General features: G+C 41.3%; 1 protein-coding gene across 2 annotated transcripts in view; it reads right to left on the bottom strand.

Moving 5' to 3' along the window:
• Window positions 1-423: 423 nt before the first annotated feature.
• RFTN1 (raftlin, lipid raft linker 1) overlaps window positions 424-17,310 on the bottom strand; it is a 99,528-nt gene continuing 82,641 nt past the window's right edge. For both annotated transcript variants that reach the window (XM_034068338.1, XM_005144465.3), the window contains exons 8-10: window positions 8,809-8,912; window positions 7,337-7,418; window positions 424-1,902 (exon numbers count right to left, since the gene is read on the bottom strand). In XM_034068338.1, coding sequence (XP_033924229.1) covers window positions 1,480-1,902; window positions 7,337-7,418; window positions 8,809-8,912 — 609 coding nt within the window. In that variant the 3' untranslated portion in view covers window positions 424-1,479. The remainder of the gene's footprint in view (window positions 1,903-7,336; window positions 7,419-8,808; window positions 8,913-17,310) is intronic.

Raw genomic sequence — 17,310 nt, 5'->3', positions numbered from 1 at the left:
ACTTGAGTGCTACTGGCCTGATCAGATGAATATTCAAAGTGGTGTGATTTTTCCCTTCTCTGCAAAGTTCTACCAATTGTATAATTTTGAGGTGTGGAAAATGCTTTTCAGCTACTCCAGGTGTGCACCTGATAGAGAACATGGTTCTTTGTATATACAGCATTTTGATTTGAAGACTGAGGGAAATTATCAGGCACAAATCAGCCAAGGGAAAACCAGCAAAATGCTTACTGAGCTCTTGCTTTAGAAACAAGAAAAGCAGGAGAATTCAGAATGTATTTCTCACTTTATTACCAAATTACTTGACCACTTCTAAACCGGGATGGAGGCAAATAAGAAAAGAGAAACCACTATTTCCTACGTTTTTAGGAATACTGAAGTACTTGGAGAACATTGGCACAGAAACTATATTACACATGTACATTCACTTGTAAATATTTTAATGTAGCTCCAAACATAAAAATGTTGGTAATTTTACAGAATTCTGGTAGGTATCAGTCCAAAAATACGGCTACTTGTATAAAACCCCCTTTATTAAGGTATGTGTAAGGTCATCTAGTGACATTTGTTGGACATTGACCCACGTGTACAATTTCAGTTCCTGTAAGAGTGAGGAAGTGGTGCATGACCACCTGGAAGGAGTAGGAGGTAACATCTCATTCCAATTTTAGCAATGAGAGCTACAGAAAGCAGCACATTTTACCTGCTTTTTTTGTGTCCTGTTTTTCTGTCTTCTGAAGCCCCCACACTATTGATGAACTGGCAAAGAGAACAGAAACGTGAGCAGATAGCAAACTGCATTTTATATTGGAATTGTCTGCCTCACACAAAGGTACCCTGGGGTTTGTTTACCTTGAGTGCCTAAAATAGGTACACAATTTGCTCATTGCTTAAAGATCTGCAGGAGTTAATAAAAACTCGGAATAGTAAAACTCATCAGTAAGTATGCTATTTGAGATAAATATAGATAACAGCCATCTTATCTATGCTTTCCCATTTCAGCCTGTTTAAGTCCAAATACCATTTCCATGACACTACAAGCTTAATGACAAAATAACATATGGCACAATAACTTCTCCAGCAAAGATACATGGTCAAGAAAGTATTACAGAGTAAGATCTGAGTGGAACGTTTGCCCTGATCTAGATGGAAACCTATTTTGCCAAGGTCACTCACAGAAAAACCCAAGTATGTTTTCTGACCTTGCTTTTTAATTTCAAGTGTAGCTCTAGGAGATGGTGTAGGGCATTTCCCACTCTGTAGAGCAGATGGAATCTTGCAATTAATTTATGTGGGTTAGAAAACCCAGGCCCTGGAGCTACTTAAAACATCAAGATATTGGTGTGCTAAAGAGCAAAGGAAGTACAATGCCAAAGAAATGCTGAATTGAGCAATGGCGTGAGCAATGGTGATAAGCAAAATCTGTTCTTTTCTCTTGGCAAAGTATCAGCAACTCACAGGATTCTCCAAGTGTGGGTCTTATTCACAGGAGCTGTACATGTCCCCGCCGCTGCAGACGTCTGACACTGGAGCACAGTGTCCCTGCTCTGTGACCTGCTCCACACAGCAGCCAGCTGTGCTCTGGCTGAGGCAGACCTGGGCATCACTGTCACCAGTACCACAACCGGCAGGACATGTTTCTTCTGACACCCCGTTGTGATGGGTACCTCTGTTGTTGGTCCCAGCTACTGCATCGCCTGAGTCAATGACATCATCTAGCTGCTCTTCTGGATCTGGCTTGTCTGCTGTTGAGATTTGTGCTTCTAAGTTTCTTGTGTTCTCTGTGACTTCAAACTCCTGCCTCTCTGCTGCTTTTTGCTTCTCCCTAGTACTTAGTTTAGCTTTTGTGGAATTCTTCATTTGTTTGTTGTGCACGTCTTCTTTGGAGAATCTCCAGTGAAACTACAGGTAAGAGACACAAATGTTAAGAGACCATTATTGAGACTGACATGGACATGGACATCTGAGTAGAAGAGCTTTCATTATTTAGTTTTAACTCAAAGACTAGTTTGACCAAAAAGACCTAAGATAAAAAAAGATTGCATGACTAAATTGGTCAGCTTATCATCATTTGTGTCTACACAGATATATCTATTACAGAGAAATGAGACAGTGATGCATTCTGCTTCTGCTCTTTCATAGGCCTAGTGTGTAGCACTCCACATGCTATGTCACCACTGAAGCCTACAGAGGAAGCAACCTTATGATTTTATTCCAACATTTGTCACCAGGTTAGCAGCAGAACTAACACCATACGCAAGACTATACCCAAACACTAAAATATTCTGCACCACTTGTAGGAATTTTTTTGGATAAGGAAGCATGAAGCTGCCTCTGTAGCACTTGCCACAAGACTCATCACAGCTGCCCCTTCAGAAGAACTGTTTTAACTATTAAAAAAGGGAACTAGCAGTACCTTGAAATACTGATTTGACAGGTATAACATGTAGAAAGGCTAACATGCCACTAATAGATCTGCTTCATTTGTCAACAAATAAATGGTCCTTCCAAGGAAAGCCAGACCATGTTCTAGCCTCCTCTGTGCCAGCCTGCACAAGTTTGCTAAGTAAGTACACATGAATGTGCACAACCATTGTGTCAGCAGTGTCCAAGCTGATGGGAACCCGGGGCTGGGTTAGGAGGTGATGTTTGGGTGGCATAAATACTCTCATCAAGACATTCAGCAAATTTTGCTGTGGTCCAAAAGCTGTTTCCTCCACTGCAGCCATGTCTGTGCTGAAGTCAGTCCAAGGAAGGTCTCAAGTTCATAAATGTTTGATCTAGCTATTTATTCCTTAATCAAAAAGCCATTCAAAAGCTATTAAGTTTATTAGATCATGAAGCTGAAGCAATGATCTTTCCTTCTGCTAGCCAGAACTTAATGTAAAAAGAAAAGGGGAAAAAAGTAGAAACTTGCGTTCAGCAGATTTTCTTGGTTTTACTTAGAGGGAGCAATCTTTCACTTAAATATCATCACAACTTAGAGGAAGAGGAAAGATAATATCTCAGTTCTAGAGCTCAACTGTTTCAAATTCAGAGATACCACAGTGTTTTCCTCTTTGACTCGCAGAAGTGCTGGGCACCCACAACTCCCCTTTAACTCAAAGCTCTCTTGAGTGGAAGGTCAGGGCCCTAAATGTGATAAAGAACAAACTGTAGGAGACTGTGTGCATGTGCAAATGTATGTATACTTAGGTATTTATATTGTATTTCACAAACATGCAAACATAAGCTTCACTTTTGTACAAAGTGAATGAACACGATGATCTCATTACTGACTGGATATTGCTCTATTATGAGTACTTCTGTCTTACTGAAGAGAAAAATAAGTTGTACCACTCCTTGCATGTTTCCTTTTCTGTTCCTCTGGCTAAACTGAACAGCAGGTGGTTGGTGTGCATGGAAAGGATGGGTCAGTTGCCAAGACTGCTACATCCTTTTAATTTTATCAGACAATCTTCCCCTCTGAGGGGTTATCTGTAAACATTTCAGACGTGCCATGTCACAAGTTAAAAAAACCTCCTGAGAGTCTGTGACACTGTATGTGCAAAATATTCAGCAACTTAACCAAATGCTAGGTTTGGCATCTTTGATGTGACTGGCAACAATCATGTACAGATGTAGAACCAGTCTTACATTTCTTTATATAACTATAATCCACATACCCCATTTTTCCTTGACCTTCAGTATGAAAATGTGCTGTAGTGATTCTGCCCTCAAATATGTCTGTATATTTAATACTGCCAACGAATAAATCCTTTGTTTTGTCAACCAGACATTGTTAAATAAGTTTTTATATCCCCAAATGAAAAAATTTAAACAAAGCTTTGAGTCATCTGGATGGTATGTATTTGTTATTGTAACACAAGAAATCAGTGTCAGACTGATTTCTCTATTTGAAGACATACAATCATGTACAGGCTCCCCCCCTTCCATTAAACCCACACTGTGAGTGGCCTGACCAAATGCAGGCATTCCAACCTTTATCCCAAGACCCCTTTAATCACATGAAAACAAAGAGAAAACCAAGGAAGATGGACTTAGTAACATGTTCACAGAATACTCCGGGCTCCAGCTCTGCTAATGAGAGAGGGTAAATCCTAAATCATGGTGTCATGCTCCCAGTAGTTCTCCCCTACTTCATCCAGTTCAAACACTCTCCTGATCTCCACTGTCTTTAAAAAAATGACTTTCAAAGAACCACGCTCCTAAACAGTGAGGGCTTTATAGATGAAACCTGTCATTATCTGAAATGCTGGATAAAATGCTCCTAGTGCTCAGCTCTGCTTAGCATTCCCCATCAGCTTCTGCAGGCCGTGAGCTCACTTCTCTTCACAGTGACACTGGACTAGCCATCATTCGCCAAAGCACATAGACCTAAGGTAACAATAAGGCTGGATCCATTAGCAACCTTTTCATCACGTGGCTCCAGAGGTCTCTTCCATATTTCAACTGGCTTTCCTGACCCTCTACGTACTGAAAGGGCAAGGAAAACTCAAGCATGGTAGGAAGGTCAGCACTTCCCGTTTCCAGTCCTTCTATGTCCTTCTCAGGGGTAATAGTGTGAGAGGTTTGGGCAGGGTTTCATAGAATCAAGAATAGCTATAGTTGGAAAGGACCTTAAGATCATCCAGTTCCAACCCCCCTGCCAGGGGCAGGAACACCTCACACTAAACCATGTCACCCAAGGCTTCATCCAACCTGGCCTGGCACCCTGCCAGCGATGGAGCATTCACAACCTCCCTGGACAACCCATTCCAGTGCCTCACCACCCTTACAGTAAAGAATTTCTTCCTTATATCTAATCTAAACTTCCCCTGTTTAAGTTTGAACCCATTACCCCTTGTCCTGCCACTACAGTTCCTAATGAAGAGCCCATTCCCAGCACCCTTATAGGTCCCCTTCAGATACTGGAAGGCTGCTATGAGGTCTCCACACAGCCTTCTCTTCTCCAGGCTGAACAGCCCCAACTTTCTCAGCCTGTCTTCATATGGGAGGTGCTCCAGTCCCCTGATCATCCTTGTAGCCCTCCTCCGGACTTGTTCCAACAGTTCCATGTCCTTTTATGTTGAGGATGTCAGAACTGCACACAATACTCCAAGTGAGGTCTCACAAGAGCAGAGTAGAGGGGCAGGATCACCTCCTTCGATCTGCTGGTCATGCTCCTTTTGATGCAGCCCAGGATACAATTGGCTTTCTGGGCTGTAAGCGCACACTGAATGCAGCTCATGTTCATTTTCTCATCCACCAACACCCACAAGTCCTTCTCCACAGGGCTGCTCTGAATCTCTTCTCTGCCCAACCTGTAGCTGTGCCTGGGATTGCTCTGACCCAGGTGCAGGACCTTGCACTTGTCATGGTTAAACTTCATGAGGTTGGCATCAGCCCACCTCACAAGTGTGGCAAGGTCCCTCTGGATGGCATTCCTTCCCTCCAGCGTATCAACCGAACCACACAGCTTGGTGTCATTGGCAAACTTGCTGAGGGTGCACTCAATCCCACTGTCCATGTCACCCACAAAAATGTTGAACAAATCTGGTCCCCACACCAATCCCTGAGGGACACCACTTGGTACTGGTCTCCAGCTGGACACTGAGCCATTGACTACAACTCTTTGCATGCAGCCATCCAACCAGTTCTTTATCAACCAAGTGGTCCACTTATCAAATTGATGTCTCTCCAATTTAGATACAAGGATGTCATGTGGGACAGTGTCGAACGCTTTGCACAATTCCAAGTAGATGACATCAGCTGCTCTACCCCTGTCCATCAGTTCTGTAGCCCCATCATAGAAGGCCACCAAATTGGCCAGGCAGGATTTCCCCTTAGTTGAAGCCATGCTGGCTGTCACCAAGCACCTTGTTGTTTTTCATGTGCCCTAGCATGCCTTCCAGGGGAATCTGCTCTCAGATTTTCCCAGGCACAGAGGTGAGACTGACTGGTCTGTAATTCCCTGGGTCATCCATTTTCCCCTTCTTGAAAATTGGGGTTATATTTCCCTTTTTCCAGTCGTTGGGAATTTCACCTGTCTGCCATGATTTTTCAGATATGATGGCCAGTGGCTTAGCAACTTCATTCGCCAGCTCCTTCAGGACCCGTGGATGGATTTCATCAGGTCCCATGGACTTGTGTACGGTCAGGTTCTTAAGATGGTCTCGAACCAGATCTTCTCCTACAGTGGCCCAAGGTCTTCATTCTCACAGTCCCTGTGTCTGCCTTCCAAGACTTGGGTGTTGTGGTCAGAGCATTTGCCAGTGAAGACTGAGGCAAAGAAGTCATTCAGAACCTCAGCCTTCACCAAATCCAGGGTAGCCAGTTCTCCTGATAGCTTCCGGAGGGGGCCCACACTGTCCCTAGTGTGTCTTTTATTCGCTACATACCTATAGAATCCCTTCCTGCTATCTTTCACATCCCCAGCCAACTTTAATTCTAACTGGGCCTTAGCTTTCCCAACCTGGTCCCTAGTTTCCCAGACAACATCCCTGTATTTTTCCCAGGCCACCTGTCCTTGTTTCCACCTTTTATAAGCCTCTTTTTTCCTTTGAATTTTCCTCAGCAGCTCCTTATCCATCCAAGGGGGTCTCCTGGCCCTCCTGCTGCACTTCCTTCTAGTCACAATGCAGCACTCCTGAGCCTGTAGCAAGTGATCCTTGAGTATCAACCAAGAGTCTTGGGCCCCTCTGCCTTCTAGGGCTATATCCCATGGAACCTTACTAAGCAGGTTCCTGAAGACGCCAAAGTCTGCTCTTTTGAAGTCCAGGGCAGGGTTCCCACAGATACACATTAAAAGTGGAAATGGGAATACATGTGTGTATCCACATACATACACCGTTAGCTGTCAGCTATGTTCTCAGATAATTTAGTTGGATTCAGGCTTTTTTTCTTTTCGAGTAGAATTCATTAACATTCACACAATACACAGAAACACCAGCCAAGATCAGGCCTACATTGTGCTAAGCTCTACCAAAACACATAGCAAGAAAGAAAGAGCAGTTTAAACAGAAAAGACAGGCAGTGGGTCAGAGAAAATAGTATTGGCTTCACCTTGCAGTGAACATGGGCAGAGAATTTTAGGTCACATGGAGGTTTATGACCAGTTTATGTGAAGAGAAATCTACATCTCTTTTGCTGCCATTTGTTCAGCAGAGAATGAAATATAAGAGCTTTCACAGCAGTTGAGCATTTTTTGTTTCTTTCATATGAACAGTTTGATTCCTTATGTCTTGCTACTGTATCAATGTTGAACAGGCCATTTTTACTTCCATAGGAAATAAATTACAATATTAAAGTACCATCAAGTAAAAGACAAAGAAACCAGAAACTGAAGGTTGTTTACCTTAGATTCTTTCTTCTTTGCTTTCTGGGGCAAGGAAGGTCTCTGAAGAAATACAATTTGCTTTGTAGATAAATTTCCCTCCCTGAAAAGAAACAAATGCACACTCCTGAGAATGAATTAAATTCACATCCAGCATCGTTCAAAGTGAAAATCCATCTCAGTCATTTATTTCTGCAGGTCAAAGAAGAACAAAATGAAGAATGACCTAAACACTGCCTGTCCCCAGTGTCTTTGAGCAGCCTGGTATTTTGGGGCAAAAAAAAAGAGCAACTGTTCAACCTGATACAGCCTGTCAGCCTGTGACATACTTTTGCTGAATGTTTTAGCATTAGTGTATAAGCACAGAATAAACTGTTTGGAATAATAAGCAAGAAACCCAAGTGCTCCAGTGCCAGTGTCTCAAGGACACCAGAGTGCTCCCTCCCCCACAAGGCACTAATCTGGAATGGGGCTGGGTGCTCCCTAGAGGTCTGCAGCATGGCAGGAGGCACAGCCAAATGCCAGCAGTGGTTAGCCTGGGTGGGTGCCCTTCTGCACTGCCAACCTGACCTCTGTTACTGAAGTTATAAATGAGATTCAGAAAGCTAGAAGAGAAAGAAAACCAGATATACCTTTAAGAGACAGGGCCTCCAAATCATAATTGTGATTTTCTTTTCATTCCTATATTTAAATATATATGAAAAGCTTAAATACTGTTTTTCCCCCAGCACAGATGGCCTTTACTTTTTAGGGGTTTATGTGTAGGAGTAGTCTCCATCTAGATCTCCTCAAGCACTGGGCATATTTTTACTCTTTTAAGATTAGAAAAATCATAACTGATTATATTGGTGTATATATATAAATATATTCCTGACCAGTGAAAGCTCAGAAAGCGCCATCTTCATGATTAACAACTGGGATAATTGTTTTTCACCACAGTTATGAGGAGTATTTTTAAATTACTTGCATTTTTATTTAAAACTCCAGACTATTAATAATAGCGAAGTAGACAGCACAATGATTATGTATGCAAACAAGGCTACTAGAGTAATGAAACACCAGTCTCACATGGCCCTGCTCAGCTAGATTGTGTGTATCAGCAGCATTAGACAGACATCGATCACAAGTAAAATTACTTTTCTTCAGGTAGGCAGCATCTCACTCCAAATGTTACCACACGTTTTGTCTTTACTCTAAGAGGAGTTACTGGGAGATCCAGAGCACAAATTTTACTGTCAAGGAATTTACAGAGATTCAATACCCAGAAAACTTACGCAGAAACCGCACTACCACCTTGAAGTGTTCTGACCACCCTGGACATGTGTTTCGTGCCACATGTGTCTTGTGAGGCTCAGAAAGCCCATAGAAGAGCTACAGCAGGGTCTGCACAGGCAGTTACCGTGGACATGCAGGAGAAGCCATACTGACTGCACAAACTGCAGTACTCCAACAGCAATTGCCCTGGCTGAAAGGCAGTGCCCACCCCTCCCTACCTGTTTGTCTTCACAATGGGAGTAGGAAGCACACATGTCAGCTGCCAGCCGTACATGGCAAGTGAATTCAGCAGCGGAACGTAATCTGTCTGCACTTCAACTCCCTAGGAAAGAAAAATCAACAGTTAGCATCATCACTTAGAGTGTGACATTCAGTTTGACATGAAAAAAAAACACTTAAGAAAAAACATGTGTGTTTTCTGGGAGGGAGAAAGGCTTTCTATAGTGAAGTGGGTCACTTTGTATGTTCAGCTTGGCAGGAAGGAAAACGATCAAAACCATGAGACATGGGACCATTCGTCCGTACATCCCAACTGTTAAATGAGTTTGTTTGAAACAGTAAACATCTGTGATCTTGTTTTCACACTGCCTGAGTCATCCATCTAGCTTCAGATGACTCCAGATCTTGTATGTTATCAATTATCTCCTCCTAGGCAAAAAGACATTCAAGTAGTTAAAAAATGACAACACTGCTTTGCTCAGATTCTGTTCTTGTCTAGGCTACAGTAAATCCTAAAGATCTGTACCAAAATCTGTCAGGTTACTCTACCGTAATGGATCAAAAGCAAAATAGCCAGCAACAACAAAAATAAAACCTAAGTACAGGTCTATTGCTTTTATCACCCACAAAGACGCTTTGCTTCCTTGTTATTTTGAATCAGGAAATCCGTGGGCGAGACCAAAAGCATTGCCTTTTAGTGCAAAGTCTGGCTCCAGCCGCAATCAACCCAGCCGAGCCTTGCTAATTCTCCTTCTGCTGAATGGCAGGCCCTGTAATTCGCACAGAGAGAAGCACTGGTGCTTTCAACAAAGACTGCTCCAGTGAGATGTCTACTTGACGTCCAGTAATTTAACAAATAGATGCTAGAGCACGTTTACTAGTTTTTAATTTTAATAAACACAAATCAGGGAGATGGTAATTACCAGTCTCTACAAATATAACTATATTGCATTGAAATAACAATTACATTTGCCAAAAAGCTCAGGCACTTCACACTGTTTCATGTGCATGCAAGGAGTTTTAACTGCCAGTTCTCAGTATCGGGTAAGGCACAATAGTTCTGAAGCTCCAAAAAAAATGCATTTATTCTGCAGTAATAAAATAGTCATTTGATCAGAACTAATCCAAATCCTTCTGTAGTTATTTTAAGATATTTTAGTGAATTCCAATCTCAGCTATTCCTTTCTTCTAACAAATGTAATTTAGGTCACTTGGTATCTTTATAACTGAGTGACTGTTTGACTATACCTGTTAAAAAACTGATCATGACTACAAATGCAAATAGCTGAATAATCTGTATCACCCCTGTTTATAAAGGCAAATATTTAAAAACTCTACTCCAGATAGTACAAGCACGTCTAATTTCTGTACAGAGGCTTTCAGAGACTGACAGAGACACTGCTGCTGTACAACATCACTATGTACAGACCAGAACTGCTAACTCTAGGAGAGGAAAGAGATGCCCTGCAAGAGGGGAGCAATACCACTGATGTCCTCTGAAGCTATAGGGGCTTACACTACAGCTGTGATCATGGTAGATTTAGCATCTCCTCAAACTTCCATTTCTCCCTGTAAGATACATATTTTCCCCTCTTTCTGGTTTCTAAAATAGAACATCCAAAAGTAATGCAGAAAGTCTGACATATCTAGATGCCTTTAAGAGCTAATGTCTTAAGAAAATGCAACAACAACATGTAAGAATCATAAGTCTGGTCAATGCCTTCCAAAAACAAAGACAAAAATATGCAATGTAAGCATTAAGAATGAGGTCAGAGCATCCACCATCACAAGCCTGCCATGAGGTCCTTGGAAGAATGCATAAAAGGACCTGACCAAAACATTCTTCCATCAAACAGTGTTTGGAGGAAAAAACACAATGAGCTCACTCATTTAGGGGGTGGAGGACTAGCAGGTCAGGAAAGACTGGCACAGCAAACCTTGTTTGTGCCCCAAGCAACATCATATGTGGCAAAGAGGATTTCTATTTTGAATTCATTGCCTAAGGTTGGTGATTAGCAAGGAGAACCTTCTCCTTGCATCAGGATGTGCAACAAACATCACAAATCAGAGGGAGATTAGGCAATGAGGAAGGACATCAATACCACGCAGAGCTCATCTGGCTGCTGCAGAAGCCAAACTGTTTCAGGGACGCACCATCACTCCTGCCACAGCCCCACTGTCCCTGCAGGCTCTGAGTAGCGAGACAAGACTGGCTTTGGACCTGTCTGACTTGTCAGAGTTAAGCATCATCTGCAGCAGATGATGCTGTATTTCACAATCCCAATGGTGCAGAAAGGAAAAGAGCAGGTAAGCACATTCAGGAGGGTAAGGTTTTCAGAAAATAAATCCAAGATTAAATTAAAGTCAAGCTTATAGATTTTTCTTTTTTAAAATCTGGAAATGTAAAAATCTCTGGGGAATGAGTGTTGTACAACTGTTACAAAAAAGGTGATTTGATTTTCCTATGTGCTGGTACCCAACAATCTGCATGCTCAGCTGCTTGGAGGAAAGGAAATGTAATGAATGCAGAGGTGCACACCTCCTCTGAGCTCCACATGCTCCTTAATGAGCTCTCTCTGACTCCACAGGACACTGCACTGGAGTCAGACACCGCACCTCTTCCCCAGGTCCCTGAGGAATAAGCTAGTTCTCATAATTGGCTGCATTTGAAGATGATAGACAAGAGAAAGGAGTCATTCCTGAATAAACAGGTGTAATTCATAGGAGCTTCAAGCTCCTTACTTGCAAATACAGATAATTGAAGCTTTCTTTAAGACAAGAAATTACTTCTCTCTCCCCCTCCTGAATCATCATCTGTAATCCTATCCCACGACTGGAATTTGTGTGCCAGCAGGAGTCACGGTCACACAGACCTTTAATTGGTGTCATATTAAATGCTTTCCAAAGCAAAAATGCTTCTAAACAAAAAATGCACTGGGGGGACGGGTAGAGAAGAAAAGAGTCTTGCTGAATTTATATTAAATACAATAATTAAAACTATTCTATCTACTATTATTTGAGACAATAGAAATAAAATGTCAAACATAGAATTCCATAAGATGAAATTGTAATGCTCTTTCTAGGTAGCAAATATTGGATTTGAACACTAGAAGAAGTAGAAAGTACACTCTACTGAAAAAGAATTGTTCAAATAATGCATCTCAAACTGGGAGACATTTCATTCAGTGAAAGGGTGGAAAATTTTAATTAACTTGCTTCCACTCTCCTGTGGATGATAAGTAATCTCTGATCACACCTTGAGTGTCAAGAAGCCAGAGCATATTGAGCTAGGTTTTTCCCTTGACTTGCATCAGATGAAAAGAATTCATTTTATTTATAGTTGTACTGTTTGTTTTCAGCAATTTCTCCTTTCACAGTTGCTTTTGCTCATTAGAAAAAAAGAAGAAAAGAATAAAGGAAAAGATTAAAAACTGGTAACAATAATATCTAGGGCAAGCCACACAAACAACTGCATTAACCATTTTTCTTCCCTTTCCCCCCCTACTGCAGCAATTTTAACCACATCAAGATTATAAACAAAACAACTACTAAGCTCTTGCGAGACAGAAGTTCTTTAGAAATCATTCTTCCCCAGGTTGAGTGAATGTGATTTAGTTACAAGGCAGCTGTGGATTTCCACTATTGAATATTTTTTCCAGCATGGATTAAAGAGGGGAAGATTGAAAATCCCATTAAATAAATCTTAATAAAACCTTTATCAGCAAATCCTAACAGACTGTGTACTAAGATCTACAAACAGATGGCAAAGAGGATGGGAAGCAAAAAACATGAGTCGCTTCGGAAGTGTAACCTACTGTTGGGGAAAACAGACAGTGCGTTCAAACACAGCTCTGAGAAATAAGAGGGGAGAGCCCACGAGGGAGACAACGTGCACCCTGGCCAGGGCTGCTCACCAGCCCCCAGCACTGCCAAAGTCAGTGCTTTCTCGCCTAGGGCACCAAAGGGAGGAAGAGAAAGTGGTGAAGGCAGGACTTGCACCTTAGTGGAAAAGAAGGAAAATGAGAGAAATGGAATATATGGGCTGCAAGAATGACCTGGTAAAAGCATGCTGCAAATGTTTTATGTTTGCAGTAACATAGCTGACAAGTGGTCTAAATCTGAGCTTTAAATCTGTGAATTATTTGTCTTTTTCCTTTCAGACTTCTACCAAAAGGTAATTTCTGCTAACAATATAACATTACTGATCTATTAAAAATGTTCATTGGAAGCAAAAGAGAAGTTTCACAAGTGTTTCAGCAATAAAAGTTGGACTGAGCTCCTCTAGTATTGAGCTGCTCCTAAATTTCCACATGTAATACATGACAGCACCTTGATAGCAGACACTTGCTACCCATCTATTAGCTGTATAGCAGAGGAGTGTGGAATGTAGAAACCACTAGCAGCTTTTGGCAGCAGACAGGTCACTGACCAACACAGCCTAGATGCAAATTGGGACCCCAATGGGAAGTTTATAGAAAAAAAGGGAAAAAGTAAGTCCACAGACAAGCTTTTTGCACATTATTCTGGGCATATGTAATGCAGAGTTATTTATGATTAGTTAATATATGTGAATTCATGCACTGTGAAATATTTTTGAGAATATAAAGCTGTAACACTATATGGGGTAGCATCCTGTTAAGACAGCTTTTCTGTGATTCAGATGTATCCAGTCACAATTTCCATATACACACAGGCTGCTGAGCAGCATTCACATCTGTTTCCATGTCTAGTATAAAATAAAAAATGACCAAAAGCCCTCCTGTGCTCACAAAGACCACTTCTCTCAGTGGCTTCTGCAGATGCAAATCTGACTTGCTAGTGTATGTATAAACTCACAAAAAGGTCTGAGTGCTCCTGATACTGCCTGCACCTGCAACACAGGAACACGTGCACGGCAACACACTTTGCATCTACAGAAGCATAGGATAGGTAGCAAAAGCTTCACAAAGTTGACATGGAGGGTTCTTCACAAAGGAAGCACAGAAGCATCTTATGAAATGAGTTAAACTTACCATTGCACAGGTAACATACATATGATAGGTAGGACAACTCCAAATAGCTGGCCAGAAAGCACAAGAACTAAATGTGATTATCAATACATCAGTAAATTTTCTTAAATAACTCTGGCACTTTTAGTTTCACAATTCCTGCAACACTTGTGCATACTGTATCTTAAGGTGTGTGCCGATGCTACCATTTCTCCATCAACTGTTTTGTGGAAAAAAACAAGACAGAAAAATGCTACCTGAGAACTTGCATACTCTTGGGTGCCTTAATACACACAGCCTAATCACAGAATCACAGAATGGTTAGGGTTGGAAAGGACTTTAAAATCATCTAGTTCCAACACCCCTGCCATGGACAGGGACACCTTGCACTAGACCATGTCATCCAAGAGTCTGTCCAACCTGGCCTTGAATACTGACAGTGATGGAGCATTTACCACTTCTCTGGGCAACCTGTTCCAGCATCTCACCACCCTCACAGTAAAGAACTTCTTCCTTTTATCTAACCTGAACTTCATCTCCATACAGCTTCCATTATTTCCTTTGGTTATAATTTTTTTCTCAAACAAATTTTGGCTTTTGCACACATGCCATGTGCCTCACTCAATTATAGAGCTAATAACCTATTTCCATGAAAGAAACACAGCCGAAGCACAGACCCTCTCTACTGCTATTGCTCCAGGCAGCAGGAGAGCAAACCTTGGCACTGCCCTTCACATATATGCAGGCTGTGTATGCGATTGATAGGGTCCCAGCACCTGCCTCCTGTGCCCCTCAAATTGCTGAGGCTCCTCTCAAACCTGCCTGGCAGCAGCACAGGGTCAAACAGGTGCATTAGGCAAGGCACTACTGCTTGGGTAAAGGTGACCTGTTGGGGAAAAGAAACGTGACTTGTGCCCTGTGTGGTTTTTTATAAAGCATAAAAGAGGACTGGAATGCTTTGTCTCAGCTGGTTTTAAAATGGAAAACAGATCTTGTATGCTCACTTATTCCAGAAAGGTATTACGTGTAAGTAGAGAACTAATTCTTATCTCTGCTCTTGTCAGAAACCTAAGCAAACTGTGACAGATAGGATGTGATTTTTTTTATTCATGCAGTTATAAATCCTATACTTCTCTGCCTGTTTACTTCAAATGTCCTTTATTCACTTCAAAGAAGCATTCACCTTGCTAGATGTTCAATACTGCCCCTGCCACAAGAAAGCATCAGGAAAGTTTCAAGTTCATATTGCTAGATTTCATTACTAAATTTATCAACAAAAACAAAGAAAGATTAGCCTGTGGATTTTAATTCCATCTAAAGCATGTATCTAACTAAGTTCAGTAGACAAATACATATGTATCTATGCTGCTTTCATTTCTTACATAAAAAGAACGAAACAAGAATGATGAAAACCTTTTGAAAAGAACAGGCTCCTGAACAGTTTTGTTCAGCTTTTCTTAAAAAGCAACAAGGGGCATGATGATGAAATGCTCTGCCCAGGCAACCTAGATGTTCTCTGGGTGGTAAAGAGGGTCACACACACAACTGCTTTTCATGCCCATCACCCTCAGTTCCTTTCCTGACCTAGTCATGCCTTTCTCCCACAGTCAGAGACTGCAGAACATAGCTTAGCTGCCATATGACCTAAATCAGATTTACAGACAAATCAAATCCTCATTTCCAGAGAATTTGTTCCAAGGCTTACATTAAGGCAACTTGCAGCGTAGGTTCAGCAGAGATAAAAATTAAGTCTTTGATACATCCCACTTTAAAAGGTTTACTATGTCTACAGCAGATGCTGACCCCATTCAGTTCTGCCAGGGCAATGGCAACACCATGATGTATTTGAGATTTTAATTCATGTTAGCACACTAAAGATACAGTATAGCAGAAAATAAAAGTGATGAATCACCAGCTGAAGATGTTCAATTAGAAAATACCTGGAAGTTAAGGCCAATATTTTCAAAATTAACAAGGATTCAGAAGCAGATCAATGCAGATATCTAAAATAAATGTTATAGCACTCAATTTGAAAGACAGTATTAGATTTTTGTCTTGGGTAATGGGGAAGAGGTGACAGATTAGAGTTGGGAAGAGGGAAATCATGCAGGCTCTGATTAATCAGAACTGTCTACCCACATTTGCCTACACAAGCAGAATTAAAACCATCAAACAAGTTTTAGGGTTAGATCTCAGAGGCTGCGGTGGAAATAATACACCCTGACATTTTGAGAGTTGAAGTGATAAATGATGAGAGCAGCATTTTGTCATTATAAGTTCTGTGGTCATTTGCAGAGGATGCCACAGCTCTACTTAGAGAAGAAAGAGTTAAATTACTCAGAGCTATTACATCCTGTCTGCAGCTTGGCGGGACCACATACTGTGACAGCTGCTAGCTTTACATCCTCTACAAACTGACATTTTACACACATACTGAGTGCATCACACTGTTCAGCTTGTTTTCTCTATTAGCCTTAGCAATTAAAAAGGCAGCACTTTCTCTGCCAAGAGGTGTGCCAACCCCTCTCTTTTGCCTTTATGGTTAAACAGCAAAACTTCACCTTTTAATTCAGACAGGTTCTCGGTTTATTACTACGAGCATCGATACATCCTACATGTCTTCCTTTTTCAAGCAGCCTTCTTTTGTTGTGGCACAACCAATTAATGTTCAATTCAGACCACCTTTGAACAAGTCCATAGCTCACCCAGATAATCAAATCTGATACAAATTTAAAATAAGAATCCATTATACACATTTATGTCATGTTGCCCATCACGGCTTCTTCCACGGCCTTGATACAAACAAAAATGACAAATGAAAAAGATTAATTTGGATCAGACCTGAACCTATTAAAAAAAAAAGAATGCCTACATAAATGAGTGATTCCACTGCTCCGCAACTATCTCTGTGTAATTACACTTTGAAGTACTCAGAAATAAAGCCTTTACTGGCTTTTGAACATCTACTACTACCAGTCACTACTGAACTCCATCTCCCACTCTCTACATCTCCCATTTTATAGCCCTTTCCCCTACCACTACATTATTCCACATTTATGATAAATAAATGTGAATTCCAACTGGGCTTAACAGAGAGGTGACTTGATCTTCTGGGTACAACACTGGGCAAGTCCCTAAAGATTCCCTGGCTTCCAGTTTTTCTTTCATTCATTTGATGACTTTACCTACCTATGCCTTTGCTGTCTCAGAAAGCATGAATGAGACACAAGATATCCAGGCAGTTATTTAAACATCAGGAATAAAAACCCAGAAGTGGTCAGCTCTTCTCTTCCTCTAAATGAGTAAGACCTTTGCAAGAGCTTGCCAATATCTTCACCTCCTTCCCTCAGCAAGCTTTTTCTTCTCCATAGTCTTCCACTTTTGTGTTGGTGGGTAACACATTCATAATGTCCCCAGAAGATGGGCAGTTGATCTCAGAAGAGCAAAATTGCCAGGGAACACCCAACATCCAAATTTTAAATTACAGTTGAGAATAATCTGATCATACCAACA

Source organism: Melopsittacus undulatus, chromosome 1 (assembly GCF_012275295.1).
Source record: "Melopsittacus undulatus isolate bMelUnd1 chromosome 1, bMelUnd1.mat.Z, whole genome shotgun sequence".
NCBI classification, from domain to species: domain Eukaryota; kingdom Metazoa; phylum Chordata; class Aves; order Psittaciformes; family Psittaculidae; genus Melopsittacus; species Melopsittacus undulatus.
This window is presented reverse-complemented; position numbering and strand designations above follow the sequence as displayed.